Genomic DNA, 14351 nt, shown 5'->3' on the forward strand with positions numbered 1-14351 from the left:
ATTGTAAAATATTTAAACCTTGCCTCTTGCATACTTGATAACTTCCATTTAAAGATTAAGTGATCTTACAAATGCATCCATTTAGGAATCACATGGTATGTTATGAAACAGTTCATTCTGTGAATGCCTTTATTTTTCACATACAGGTTACACACTGAGTTTTTCAGCATGTAAAGACAGATTGATACTGTAGCCTCTTTGACAAAAGTGTTGGAACCCAACAAGTACATATATATGGAAAGACCAATGCATTACATAATGAAAATATGTACGGAAGGCAATAATGCGCAAACAGTTATGTGATGCTGCAAGAAGATTGTATTTTATGTTATTTAGTGGGCAGGATTGCTCTGTTCTACAAGAAGGACTATGACCAAACTGCTTCTTGAATTTGTAATTTATATTCATTGCTTTGTACATGTATATAGTAGACTAAGAATATATGCGCAATTAGTGCTGAACAGATGCTCTATGATGACAACCAATCAGACAGGATGTTCTACAGAGACAAGAAATATCGAAATAGACAGTAAAAATATACCCATCACAGATAACATTTGTGGAATTTCTTTATACATACAAATATCACTCACAGATATCTCTGGTGGAAATTCTTCATACATACAAGTCTCATATCTCTTGGATGAAATTCTTCATTCTTCATACATACAAGTCTCATATCACTGATGGATGAACTGATGGAATTTCTTTACAAGTTGGGCAAAGTGTGTCAGTAGTAAAAGGTGTCCATTGGAAGACAGAAATTGCCCAACTCATATGAGGCATTCTATTTGCTGGAATGCATTCACTTTCATTCAGTGGAATAGTTTGGTACCGTTAATTATTGTGTTACACCAGAAACGGGAACAAAGAAGGTAAAATTTTGTCCTAGTTTCCCTGTCAGCTGGGCACAATACTCTTCAACATACCTACAATCTGGTAAAATCAAACATTACTGCCGAATGTTTTAATGTTTGTGCATGGTCTACTTTTCATACGAAGTGAATTTTGTCATTCCACAACACTTGGATAGCAACCCAAGCAAGCTGAAGACACAACTTGTACACAAAAAACCTAAATTTTTGCTGACACTGAAAGAAAAATAGGGCAGTTGGAATCTGGGCTGATGACCTATGAAAGTGGGGGTGGCAGTCCCTGAAAGTTATTTACGCGAGGAAACTTCAGCTCTTCTTGCATCCATTGCATTCTTGCTGTGTCAGAATATTATAAATTGGTCTGTTGCCAGCTTTTCGTAGAAAATAGCAAAAAAAGAAGATGGCCAAGAGACCAACACAAACGCAACTCCATGCAACGCAAGAGATAGAGCCCCTGAAACTCCTTAGTGTACATCAGAATATAATGATTTAAAGGAAGGCAGTCGTCCGAACTGCGTGTGTTCGACTTTCTTGTTTACAAACAATATATTTCATGTATGATATCGAGATGCATTAAGTCAACATAGCTGCAACATTTAAATTTTACGATATTCATTGTTAACAAACATGCAACGTACCTTAGAGTATTTACTTCGCAGGGGTCCCTCGCAACCTTTGGGCAGAGGTGTTCCGACGACTACCTCCCTTTAACAAGGCTTTAACTTTATTTGCGTTTTTCTTGACCAACGGGTTATGCACATGAACCTCTGCGTACGTGTATACAGCGCACTAATACACGACCGTGTTTTAATGCGAGACAATGATCGCTTTCTGCCAAAGGAAATTTTATTATACATAGATTTTCAAGTGTTCTAACCTTTTCCAATATAGGTGGGTCCTTTGTATAGATATGATGATTTGGTTGTCTGTCAAATGTCCCTCTCAGGGAAGCAGAGGCGAGTATTCGGCCGTGTGACGGCGTTTCTTGGTACCTCAAAGAAAGAAGAAACTGTCCGCCTGAATGGACGGAAAGTCCCCAAATGGGCGAATTTTCCCGTTTTTTCTCCCTAACTTTAAATAAATAAACTTACTTTGCAGTTTTAGCTTATATTCAAGCATATAATTGACCTTTTCCGACGTACAGCCACCTAGTACGTCAATTTTTGGATGCAAAGCCTTAACGCAGTCAATAATCTAAGAGTTTTACATTCTTTGTAAGACATTTAGCTACGAAACAATCGGGAATCTTCCTAAAATTAATCGGGACAGCAACAGCAAAGACTTGAAACAGAACGAAAAAGAGTTCCCACTTTACGAAAAAGTCAGGTTTTTCTCAATTTTCATGTGAAAAATGGAAAAGTAGCGGCATTTGATTGCTTGTTTGGATAATTTATCTCCAAAATTGTGAATTCTTGAATTTGTGTTTAATAACTTTAATTTTTCTTTGCATTTGACAAGATTGCCATATTTTGACACAAGATACAATTTCCATTTTCACAGAGAAAAAAATAATGACCATGTCAATCCAAAGTGCAGAAATTGCTTGTTTTGTTGCTTTGTCTGTGTGCCCTGTCTGTTCTTTTTCCAATATGGGTGGATTCTTTGTATAGGTGAGTTGACTGTCGTGCGGAGTTCTTTGGGTACAAACAAAGCAGTACCTAATTTTCAGTTTTCTAACCTGAGCAATGCTTGCCTAACTTAAGCTTCAGCTTTTAAAGGTTGGTGAGAAATCAGCTTTAGCTCACATTATGTGATTCAATATCGATGGAAACTTAGTGCCGATACATTTTTTCACAGTCATGCGGTTATCCATAGGTTATCAATAGTCCGCAAGGAGAGTTACCATAGTCTGAGTTTTAAGGCATGCAGAAATTCTTGTTTAACGTGAGATTTACATGTATAAAAAATACGTATAAAGACCGTTTCATTCTCCTACGGATTTGTAAAGTGATGTCAGGAGTTAGTGTCAGAAAATGTTGTCACTCTCAAGGAAGCAGAGTCGAGTATTCAGCCGATGTGAGAGCGTTTATGGGTACCCCAAAGAAAAAAATGTCCGCCGGAAAGGACGAAAAGTGCCAAAGTGACCGAAATTTCCCATTCAAATAAATAAACTTACTTCGCAGGTTTAGCTTATATTCAAGCATATAATTGACCTAATATCGACATACAGCCACCTAGAAGGCCAATTTTTGGATGAAAAGCCTCCACAGGTAGGTAGCTTTAATGCAGTAAGTTTTACAACAGTACGAAACATTCCGGGCATCTTCCCCAAATTAATAGGGATCAAAAACAGCAAAAACTTGCAAGCCTAAAACTTTTTTACTCCAGTGTACTTGTAAGGTCAATTACCCTAAGTGACCCCAATGTCAATCCAAAGTGCAGGACATTGTTTGTTTTCTTGGTTTGTATTTGTGCCCTGTATGTTCTTTTCCCAATATGGTAGGATCCTTTATAGATGAGTTAGTTGTCTGTCATGCGGAGTGCTGTGGTTACCCATGGAGATACCCGTTTAGAAAGAAGTACCTGATTTTGAGTTCTCTAACCTGAGCAATACTTCCCTATAAACTTTAGATTCAGATTCGAAAGGTTGGTGAGAATATGTTATTGAATGTCGGTGGAAACTTTATGGAGATAAGTTTTTTCATTGTCTTGTAGAGGACTTTGGTTATCCATACTAAGCAGGGAAAGTTTTATCTGAGTTGAAGTTTTTCGACATGCAGAGATTCTTGTTTGACTTGATGGTGAAGAGTTGTTGTCAGAAAACGTATCTCTGAAGGCAGCATAGGCGAGTACTCGGCCATGTGAGGGCGTTGTTGGGTATCCCAAGGAAAAAAAATATTATCCCCAAGAGCAAACGAAAATAAAAAAACGGCCGAGTTTTCCTTTTTTTCTCTCGAAATTCAAATAAATAAATTTGCTTTGCAGATTTAGCATATATTCAAGTATATAATTGACCTTATTCCAACGTACAGCCACCTAGCAGGTAAATTTGTGGATTTAAACATGACAACTTTTACCCACACAGATTTAGACCAGGTGGGTATGGCCTATCTGTTCAAAACAGATTGAAAATCGAGAATTTTATTTGTCATCATAGAGTTAACATAGGGATGGCGGTCACTTTGAATTTCAAATATCGGTAAATCTTGGATAATTTGTTTCTAAAATTTTCACAGTGATCTTTATTCTTGGCTTTGAAAGAGGACGGTTGAAAGATTCCTCGAGGAAAGTTTGAGCAAAAGTTTACGTCTCTCACTTTCGAGGTTGAATAGGCCAGTTGTGAGCCTTGTAATGTTGAATTTGTTCAAATTTTGGATAACAATCATTCAAATTGCACCCTTGCTCCACCTACTTATCGTAAATTTAAATGTATATTTAATAATTAATGATGAATTAATATTAAGACATTTATCTGTAAGGCCAGCAGAACTTACCATTTAGCAAAATATTATGTACAATGGATGGCTCACTTACCCACAATAGTGGGCAGAGTGGGTCTCATCGACAAACTTTTTTACGGACCTGTAATTTCATATTTATATTTCCTTAAGGTAGTATGCGCCTCGAAAATGAAAGACTTAAACTTTTGCTCTAACTTTCCTCAAGGAATCTTTCAACTATCCTCTTTCCAAATCCAGAATAAAAATAGGGGGTAACCGTGCAACTTTTGATACTAGAGAAACAAATTAGGCCTACTCAAGATTTATCGACATTAGAAATTCAAAATGGCCGCCATCCCTGTGTTAACTCCAAGGAGAAAAATAGAACATTTCGAAATTCGAAAAAGTAAGCCGGTGAAAAGTTTTCTTTCACCAAGAGCTTTAAAATGAACCCCCACATGTGGTATATCAGAAGAGAATTGTGAAAGTTTGAGAGTCCGAATGTCTGTACCCGAGGTGCGTTCTACCTTAATATCAGTTGTTATGTCAATACATTTCAATCGTCACCCTTCATATTAAATAATGTGTTTCATAGTGTAATGTAGAATTATCGGACACATACAACGGCAATACTGAATCCAACACATCCTTTATTTCCCACTCCACAAGTGATAGACAAGCGCATATTACATGGTTTGTGCAAGCATAAGACAAAGAAAACATTAAAAATATAAAGAAAAAATCTGAAGAACAACCAGAAATGAATAAGCTTATCTGCATTCCTTTTACATCATTACAGAGTATGGTGTAAAGTTAAACACCAACTCTACGTAGCAGCAAGTGTTTCATAGAGGAAACTTACAATACAAGTCAAACATCGCGGATAAATGCACTAAACTTACGTGACAAGCAATGACTTGTCTGTTCGCGGTAGATAGTCAACACGTACATGACACAGCATAGTAGTACGTTTATACGAATACAGTTGTCTTTACTAAAATACTTTAAAATGGCAAAAATACATCTCACAGATACTCATCTTGACTCTGACAGATAAGGCTTTGCGTGGCAGCAACTCTCCTGTTAATCATCCGGATGTCTTATCTACATCGAACAGTAAACACAGTGTAAGAGTCTAACACAGTACAGTGAAATGTAAACTTCATAACAGTTGCATATTGAACTTTATTACTCCATCAAAAACCGAGATAAACTTGATCTACCAGGTTTCGTAAACTAAACAAGGATCTCTTTAATCGATCAATGTAACAGCCAACTCTGAAATACTCTCTAATGTCAAAATGGAAAACTGTATACGAGTTTTATGACAGACGATGTGTAGGAACTCACGCTATGTGTAATTATGTGAGTGTCCATTAGTCAAAGCAAATCTGCACGAACAAGTGTAAGTATCGCTGAAACTTCCGAGGAATAAACTCCAAAACTGCAATAGGTTAAAGCTTAACATCTTTCTAAATATATCTTTACGTGCATCAATTAAACTCTAATGGTGTCTGACCATAGACGATGGCTCAGACTTAAATTTTATACGCAACTCAGCCTCAGCTCCAAAGAAAGAAAAGCAAAGATAGCAGTCGGTCACATGGCAAATACACTGCGCATGTGCATAATTTGCTCACATCACAATAGTATTTGTTGAGATCGTTAAATTTATGTGAGACGAATACCCTTCAGTTGCCCACTTACCCTACTTTCCCGATGATGTTGTTAATTGAAGCACATAATATTGCACATTCACAAATATGTTGCAGACCTTATCGTTGAATCTCTATTTTGTCTGTTTTAGTATAAGGAACTGCCTCTTACCGACGTACTATAAACACGATTGGAACTAATTTGAGATAATTGGATAGTGAGGTATGTCAGTATAATCTGCAAATGTAAGCTCATCTGCTTTTCTTTTTTAAGTTATACACTTGTTTTTATGAGTAATTTGTATTTATATTGCAACATTCAGCTATAGGACACTTTTGAGAAATTTGAAAAATATAAAGATCCAATTATCCCAAATTAGTTTCAATCGTGTTTATAGATTTCTGAAATTTCCAAAATAAAGATTAAAGGGACAAAATATATGTCATCATTTATACTTTACTTAAATAAAAGAACGATAAACGAAATGGATTTTCCTTTGTGTTTCAACTCTATTCAATAATGTTAGTCTCTAGACATTTCTAACAACATCCCGACTAAGGAAAGCAATAGAATCAAAGTTAGAAAATATAGGCTATTGCCTTAAATTTGGAAATTTCCTCTTCAACGTTGACAGTGCAACTGAAAAATTCCCATGCCTCCTGTGGAAAAAAGGGGGGCTTTTCAATAAAGGTCAAAACACTACCATTTTAGAGCCAAATAAAATGTGTTTGAGTCCTCATTTAATCATCGCTTCCTCACAACAACATCTATCCACTCAAAGCACATGAAAGAAACTCGTTCACCTCAAATGATATTGTTTCACTTCCTATCGGTTGTTGCACAATTGAATGACATGCATAATTGATGACACTGTCTACTACAAATAGATTAATCCCTGCAACAATTTGTCTCTGACAATAATATACCGCTTAGACTGTTGACAGAAATAAAAATATAAACACGATTGGAACTAATTTGGGACAATTGGATGGTGAAGTAACGTCGATTTAATCTGCACAATGTCATGTAAACTTATCTGCTTTTCTTTTTACGTTACACACTTGTTTTTATGAGTAATTTATAATATAGCAACATCCAGCTATAGGGCACCTAACACATTTGAGAAATTTACAAAATATAATGATCCAATTATCCCATGGTAATATGTCACGTTCTGGTGGCTATATGAATCATTTTAAATGGTCTCTCATATCACCTTTACTGATGATGACTCTACTGTTGCACTGAACAAACAAGTATTATAAAACGTTTAATAATATAAAAGGGCGGTTCAATCAGTCTCCAATCTTTTAGTTGATTTGGAAGTCGCCTCAGGTTTCTTCACTTGAGACGAGCAGAGAGAAAGCCCTGGTTATAGGCTGAAGTGCTGGGTTGGAAAGGGGCACACGCCTCGTCTTTTAGTCCACACTAACTACTGCTGATGGTCTTGGAGTGTCCCTTCCCTCCCGTTCATGACATCAGTAGTTGTAGTTGGACTAACCAACCCCCATCCCTTGCAACTTTACTCGTGCTATGAGAATTTCTCACGAAATCACTGAGGGCCAGTAGCTGCAATTTTTATGGTTTTTCTTTACTCCTTTTGTTCTGAACGAAAACAAAGTTCCACAATTTAACTTGTCAACAAAGTGCCTTTACGAGTACAACACACTTTTAACACCCGCGCTTGAGTTTTGTGTTTTGCTCATTGAATTTTTTCCGAGTGATCACAGTCAAAGTTCTACAGAAGAAAAGATTAAAAATATATTGAAGCATCAAACTTTAACTTTAAATGACTCAGTCAAAAAATTCACGAGCGAAACGAAAAATACTTGAGCGGATTATTATTATCGTTATCATTGTTGTTGTTGTTGTTGTTGTTATATTATTATTATTATTATTATTATTTATTTTTATTTATTACTCTTGATAACTTCATAGAATTTTTACAATAGACTTCTTTTCATGGAGGTAAAAATACAACAAAACATATTTCAACTTTGAAATGACTTATTAACGGAAAAAAATACGCACGAAATATAAAATAAAACGTATTAAAATATTGAAAGGACACAGACAAAAAGAAAGCATAAAACAAGAATTAAGAAGACCTATCTTTTAAAAAACTGCGCATATAAAAATTGTGACGAGTTCTTTTTACAAATTTTCCACTTCTCTAAGACAAAGAGATAAATAGTTAATGGTCAATAACAATCATGCACGCTGTTTATCACATAAAGCTAAGAAGCTCCGTTGTAAGTGTTTGACCTGTACTTCACATGATCATAGACACAATATTACGCTTTGAGACATAGAGTTATCATATAACAATTACGATGTCGCTTGAATACAAAAGAGCATAGTTGAGTTATAATTCTACCTGAATCCTTTCTCACAAAAATTCATAGCTAAGTGGAGGTACATAATATATGAAGATTTGTCATAGACTGTTGATTTGGGCAGACGGTAATCATATAAATAAAGTGATATAGGAAGTCAGTGCGTGGCATTTGAAAATTAATGTACTTTTTATCAGAAGCTTAGAAAGAAAACAGCTAATTAGTATATGCTAGCTTTATATAGTAAACATACTTGACGATAGATTAACGAGACAGATGCTGGCAATGTCATGAGGAATATTGTTACGACTATTATGAACCTCACATGGTATCACTGTCAACGCACACCTTGTAAATAAAATTGGTACGCAATAGTTTTACAAGAACAAGGCATGAAGCGTAGACTAGCTCTAAAGTCTATGCATGAAGTGATGTAGAAATCGAATCTCGACTTAAAATGGTCTTAGCAAAGCGTGTCATGCTCGCTTCTAATTGCGCAAAAATCACAAGACGTCGGCCATTAATGCCACTGTAACATGAGCCAATCTTATCGAGAGCGAGTTTGAAAAAAAAATCATTTTTCATTCCATGCACAAAAGTGTTCTTACCCTTGAAATATGACAAAACGTGTTCAGATAATATACTTTCATCCCATTACCTGCCGATATAATTTCCTGTTCTCCTTTCTTTTTACAAATTAGCTGGCACCTCGACGACAGGTCCCAATGTCAAAGCAATCAAAACCAGCTTGATGACGAAACGATTCGTCCACTATTATTTTGAGAACATTTTCAAGGTACTATGTATTTTATAGTCGATGCAATGTTACTATGGCTTTAAAAGTCATAGTAACATTGCATCGACTATAAAATACATAGTACATTTACAATGTTCTCAAAATTGAGCTTTCTGAGGACGAAAGATTTGAATAACAGCAAGTCTAAAATCCAAATCATGGTACACATACACTGTAAAGTTAAGTGTTCAAAGATAGAACACCAATTAAACGCCTTTTTGTAACACTTTTTGAACGCGTCTAGACGTTCAGAAATTTAACACTACGTGTTCAACCAACGTTCAATTTTTTAACACACGTGTGCAGATTTTGAACGCTACGTGTTCATCAGACATTATATTGAACACCATGGTGTTCCATATCTGAACACACGTTGCACATGAAATGTGTTCAAAAAATTGAACGCATTTACGCGTTCAAAGGGCTGTAACACTTTTTGAACGCATGGACGCCGTTCAACGATAAGTGTGTTAAAGGCTAGAACACATAATGCGCGCTTGTTGAACACCTTTAATTTGGGCGTTCAGGGGGTGTTCAAGCCTTGAAATAACATTACAGACCACTGATATTCAGTAAAATTATTTTATTCTAAAAATACACAAAGCATTTCTAGAGTAAAATACAATAATTTACTGTAAAATGGGCAAATAAACATTACCAATCTGTATGTAAAGTTTGTCAGAGGAACATACCAACGGTGTTAACACCCCCCTATGAAAACATAAGCAATAAAAATCCCCATGAACACTGTAGATCGTTTAAAAAAAATATGAACAAAGTAATGACAAAACAGGTTTTACTTAAATATTGTGGATTACGTTTTAAGGGTCAACTTGTTTAAAAATGTACAAAAAATCATCTGAAAAAGCTCAAAATTTGGCTTACTTATTATGTTGAAAATACATATATGTATGGAATAATGCATACTTCATTGTTGTAAGATGGTTTCTTAAAGACATTTCCTCTTGTATAGACAATTGTAAATTTTGAAGAAAAAAAAGTTAGTCAAGGCTTCTCTAGTGCACATGGTATATAGTTGTCCACATTAAAGTAAACACAACATGTCAAGTTGTCAAAGTGTCACAGTAAGGCACAACATGCAGAAAGTGGGGAAAATTGGTCCTTGGCAGGGTAAAACCTATTTCCTTGTCCAACAAAGTCCTTCATAAACAAAAAGGTTTGTTTGTTTGTAATATCTTTAAATAAACAATGAAATAAATTGGTGACATTTCAAAAACCTACTCAGCAATTAAAAACATATTCATAAAGACCTTTCAAATTCTGGTGTACCTTGCTATTAATTTTTATACAAATGTTTGTACCAAAAATGGTAAAAATCATCCTTAAAATAAAAAATGTGGAGTTCATCATAACGTATATATATAACATTCTGGTAATCCCTCATATCTTAAAAATGTCTGAAATGTCTTTAATTTCTTAAAAATACAAAGTTCCAAATTTCTGCATAATTTGAACAATCTGAAAAAGGCTATCAGTAGAGATCTATGTCCTAAATATCAAAGCTGTTCAATTAGCAATTTTGAAGAAGATTTTTAAAGATTTGTTGACCAAAAATGACAAAAATTGCCATGAAATATAAACATTTGAATATTTCATCACAACTAGCACAAATTTGACTAGGGTCATTCTTAGGGACATGTTTACCAAATATTGAAGACGTCAGTAAAAGAGAAGAAGGTTTTTGCAAAAAATAGCAAAATTAGTCTCAAAAATATAAATTTGCATAGTTCATCATAATTTGAACATATGTGATTAGGGGAATCCCTGGGGACCTGTAATCCAAATAGTAAAGGATACGTACAGGCTGTTTTGAAGAAAAACCTTGGGATGTACAATTTTGAGGGCAATGCTACACATCCACCTATTTAGCTGACGGCAAAGCTAAAAACCAGTTGCTAAGAACAAGAGACGTGTTGAGCTACAATACAAAATTCTCTTAGTTTTGGTAGCATGCTATGATCAACTAAATGTTAGAAGGGCATAAGCTTCCAAAGACGTGAAGTCTCCTTTATGAGATGCAAGGGGGAATGAAAAATTGAAGCAGAAAGTGACAGAAACTTCAGAGTGAAAATTTCAGAAAATTCAGTAATTCAGAGTGAACATTTTACTCTGAATTTTCCGTCGCTTTCAGCTCTTATTTTTCATTCCACCCTTGCATCTGATAAAGGAGATTACACGTCTGTGAAAGCTTATTCTCGGCAACATTTAGTTGATCATAGCATGCTACCAAAGCTTAGATTAATTCAGAAAAAAATACAGAAACTTATCAAAATTCAGTTACTGACCCTCGGATGTTTAAATCTAAATTAGAGATGAACTGAGGTTCTCAAGCTTGTTCCAGACAGCTACCTGTACACTCTTTTTCTTCATTATCTGTACCACCAGCTTCTGTAACAACTCTTCGATTTTCAGTTATATCCAACTTTTTACATCCTGAAAATAGTGCAACAATAGGTAATATGGCGAGATGAGACTTTAAATGAAAGACAAGGAGCTGATTAGGTTAAGGAAAAGGGGAGACTTTCATATACAGTGCCTCTTTTCAATACTGTTACAAAATATTGGCTTCTTCTTGTCATCAACTGATTAAAATAAAAAAGCCAAACTCTCCTATGCTGAAACAATACATTGTATACTCTACAATGTTTAATTGATTTTTTACATGCGATTGTCTCTACTAAAAGACATGTGTTAGCTGTGATTACGCAGCGGTACTATGCAAGGCGTATCGATCGCGCTCAGGTCAAGGGTTAGCGCCACAGTTGTATTGCAATGACCCTCGACCCGAGTGAGATCGATCGATAGGCCATGGCCAAAGTACCACTGCGTATTCACAGCTTGTTGTTGGTATACCAGCCACTAAAAGAAAAAAGGTTTCTTCACGTAGTTAAGCTATTTCAAAGTACAATACGATTAATTTCGAAGGATATTAATACAGATGCTTCAAAATCTAATACCTTTTACTATTTTGGAGAGAAACTCACCCTTTCTGGTCTTGCTTCCGCACGATCACGACTTCAGGTGCGCTTACAAGAAAAATGTCGCAACTTCCGTTTTGATGCATCATGGGATAGGAAAAAGCACCAAACTTGAACACCAAGTGTTTAGAAATAGAACGCCTCTTGCACACCGATGTTAAAATTAAAACGTTCATGATGGTTTTCTGATTTTCTTTTCAAATTTTCAAAATTTCAACACGTAATAAACGTATAAAATTATTTTGTATACTTTCTTTTTTAGAAAATCATGCTTTCAGCAATTGTAGACCGGAAATATTTTTCACTTAGTGTGAAATTCGTTACACCAAAATCCGTGTACGTTTGCCGGATAGCGAGGCAGTAGTAAATTTAATATAGCCATTGTAAAGTAAAAAACACAAAAGATTGTTAATTGTTTCACAGTATTGTAAAATTTCTGTGATGCTGAGTTTTGAACACTTGAAGGAGATGGTTGTTAACACTACGTGTTCAGGTTAAGAACACCATTGTTAATAATATGAACACTAGTGTTAACAATATGAACACTAGCCGTTCAAATTTGAACACCGACACGTACATTTTGAACGCGTAAAGACGCGTCTAGCGTCCGCTATTTTTACAGTGTACAAAAAGGGGTTTACAAGAGAATTGGCATACTCGAGCCAGACTGCAACGCTGATAACATTGTATGGTATACACACACCACCACAAGAGTAGTCTCGGTTTACCCAGACTGCAGTGGGGCTCTACTTCCGCCCGCGTGGGCGGGCGGAAGTAGAGCCCCACTGCAGTCTGGGTAAACCGAGACTACCACAAGAGGCGCTTGTTATAGAAATCACAACCAATGGTAGGTAGCACACCAGAAATGAAGCTACAACCATGCAGAAAAGTGCGGCTGCCTTGTTCTCACTAGTACTGCTGAGAGACCGGCTGTTTTTCTTTGACTTGTAACTTTTAGAAATGATGACATGTGTTTTCTGGTCTGTAGATTGCAGATCAATGTCTGACACTGAGGCGATGACACTTTCTGTAGAAATTTGTTTGTCAACACTCTTCGCAACACCACTACCTCCATCAGGCTCTCGGGGCGCTATTTCCTCCAGCTCAAAAAGATTATTCATTTTTCCTTGTGTGGATTCAGTCTTGTATGGCTTGAAGTCGTCTTTTTCGAGCTTACCTCTAACCGGAAATCTGTCACCAGGAGCATTACAGTAGTCTGTTTCCTGTAGGCATATTTTACCTCTAATGAAGGAAGGAAACGAATCATAGACATTTTCCCCGGGTATTGCTGGCTTTGCTACACGTACGTCTCTGTCAATCGGTGCTGTACGAGTGCAGGAGGGTCGACCACTGTCATTGAAACGTTTAGCATCAGATGTGTCGATGCAGGCCCCACTCTTGGCACTGACTGTGACAGTGACATTACCATCGCCGAGGTTATGGGTTTTATTGGCGCTGTGTGAATTTCTTCCTTCCTGACTTCTCTTCATTCGTGTACTGATCATCACAGATATTCGCAGATAAATGGCAATTATAAAGGCACACGGAAATGTTGGCGAAATCAAGTAGATAATCGTGGTGAACACAAATTGATCTTCATATTCCACGTTGCAGTATTCGTCGTAATTGATGGTAGAGTTGCCTGCGATGAACTCCCAAAGAGTGATAGCTGGCACTTCGATGACAAATCCCAATATCCAGGCAGTGGCAATCAACTTGATGACGAAACTATTCGTCCGTACACGTCGGTACCAGAGTGCGTGAAATAGAGCGAGATAGCGATCAAGACAGATTGCTGCTATGTTGTAGACCGAGGATGTGATTAAGAAGTAGTCTACAGCCAGCCATAGAATGCAAACGGCCTTACCAAGCTGCCAATACCCATCTTGGTACCAATCGTATACAGCTAAAGGTAGTGTGCATATACCAAGGAGACAATCCGATACAGCAAGGCTGATGTAGAAGTAATTGGTCGGCTTTCGGAGTTTCTTAGTTTTGCAAAAAGCGACCAGTATCGTTAAGTTGGACACAATTGTCAGTATGCAAAATGAGGAAAACAGAACTGTGAATAAAAGAATTACTATCTCTCTATTGTCCTTGTAACTGTCTCCTTCCATATTAAAATCAGTCGTAGACCAGTTTTGTACGTACCCCAAAGATATCGACAAGCTGCTGATGAAAGACCTATTCTCTTGCAGATGAAAAACTGTTGTTTCCCTAATGGGATCTCTGTACTTGCCTGTTCCATAACTGTTGTAAGTTGAACTACTGCTCGCCAGCGAACTTCCCAGGAAATCCGACAATTCGGC

General features: G+C 36.4%; 1 protein-coding gene across 1 annotated transcript; it reads right to left on the reverse strand.

The window, feature by feature from the left end:
* Positions 1-12788: 12788 nt before the first annotated feature.
* Positions 12789-14159, reverse strand: LOC139114915 (muscarinic acetylcholine receptor M4-like). The gene has a single exon (XM_070676840.1). The coding sequence runs from the start codon at positions 14157-14159 to the stop codon at positions 12789-12791; it is 1371 nt and encodes a 456-aa protein (XP_070532941.1).
* Between the last annotated feature and the right edge of the window lie 192 nt (positions 14160-14351).

The sequence above is a fragment of the Ptychodera flava genome, chromosome 16 (genome assembly GCF_041260155.1).
Source record: "Ptychodera flava strain L36383 chromosome 16, AS_Pfla_20210202, whole genome shotgun sequence".
Taxonomy (NCBI): Eukaryota; Metazoa; Hemichordata; class Enteropneusta; family Ptychoderidae; genus Ptychodera; species Ptychodera flava.

Coding starts and splice junctions, on each gene's coding strand:
- LOC139114915 (XM_070676840.1), bottom strand. CDS start 14,159: ATGGAAGGAGACAGTTACAAGGACAATAGAGAGATAGTAATTCTTTTA.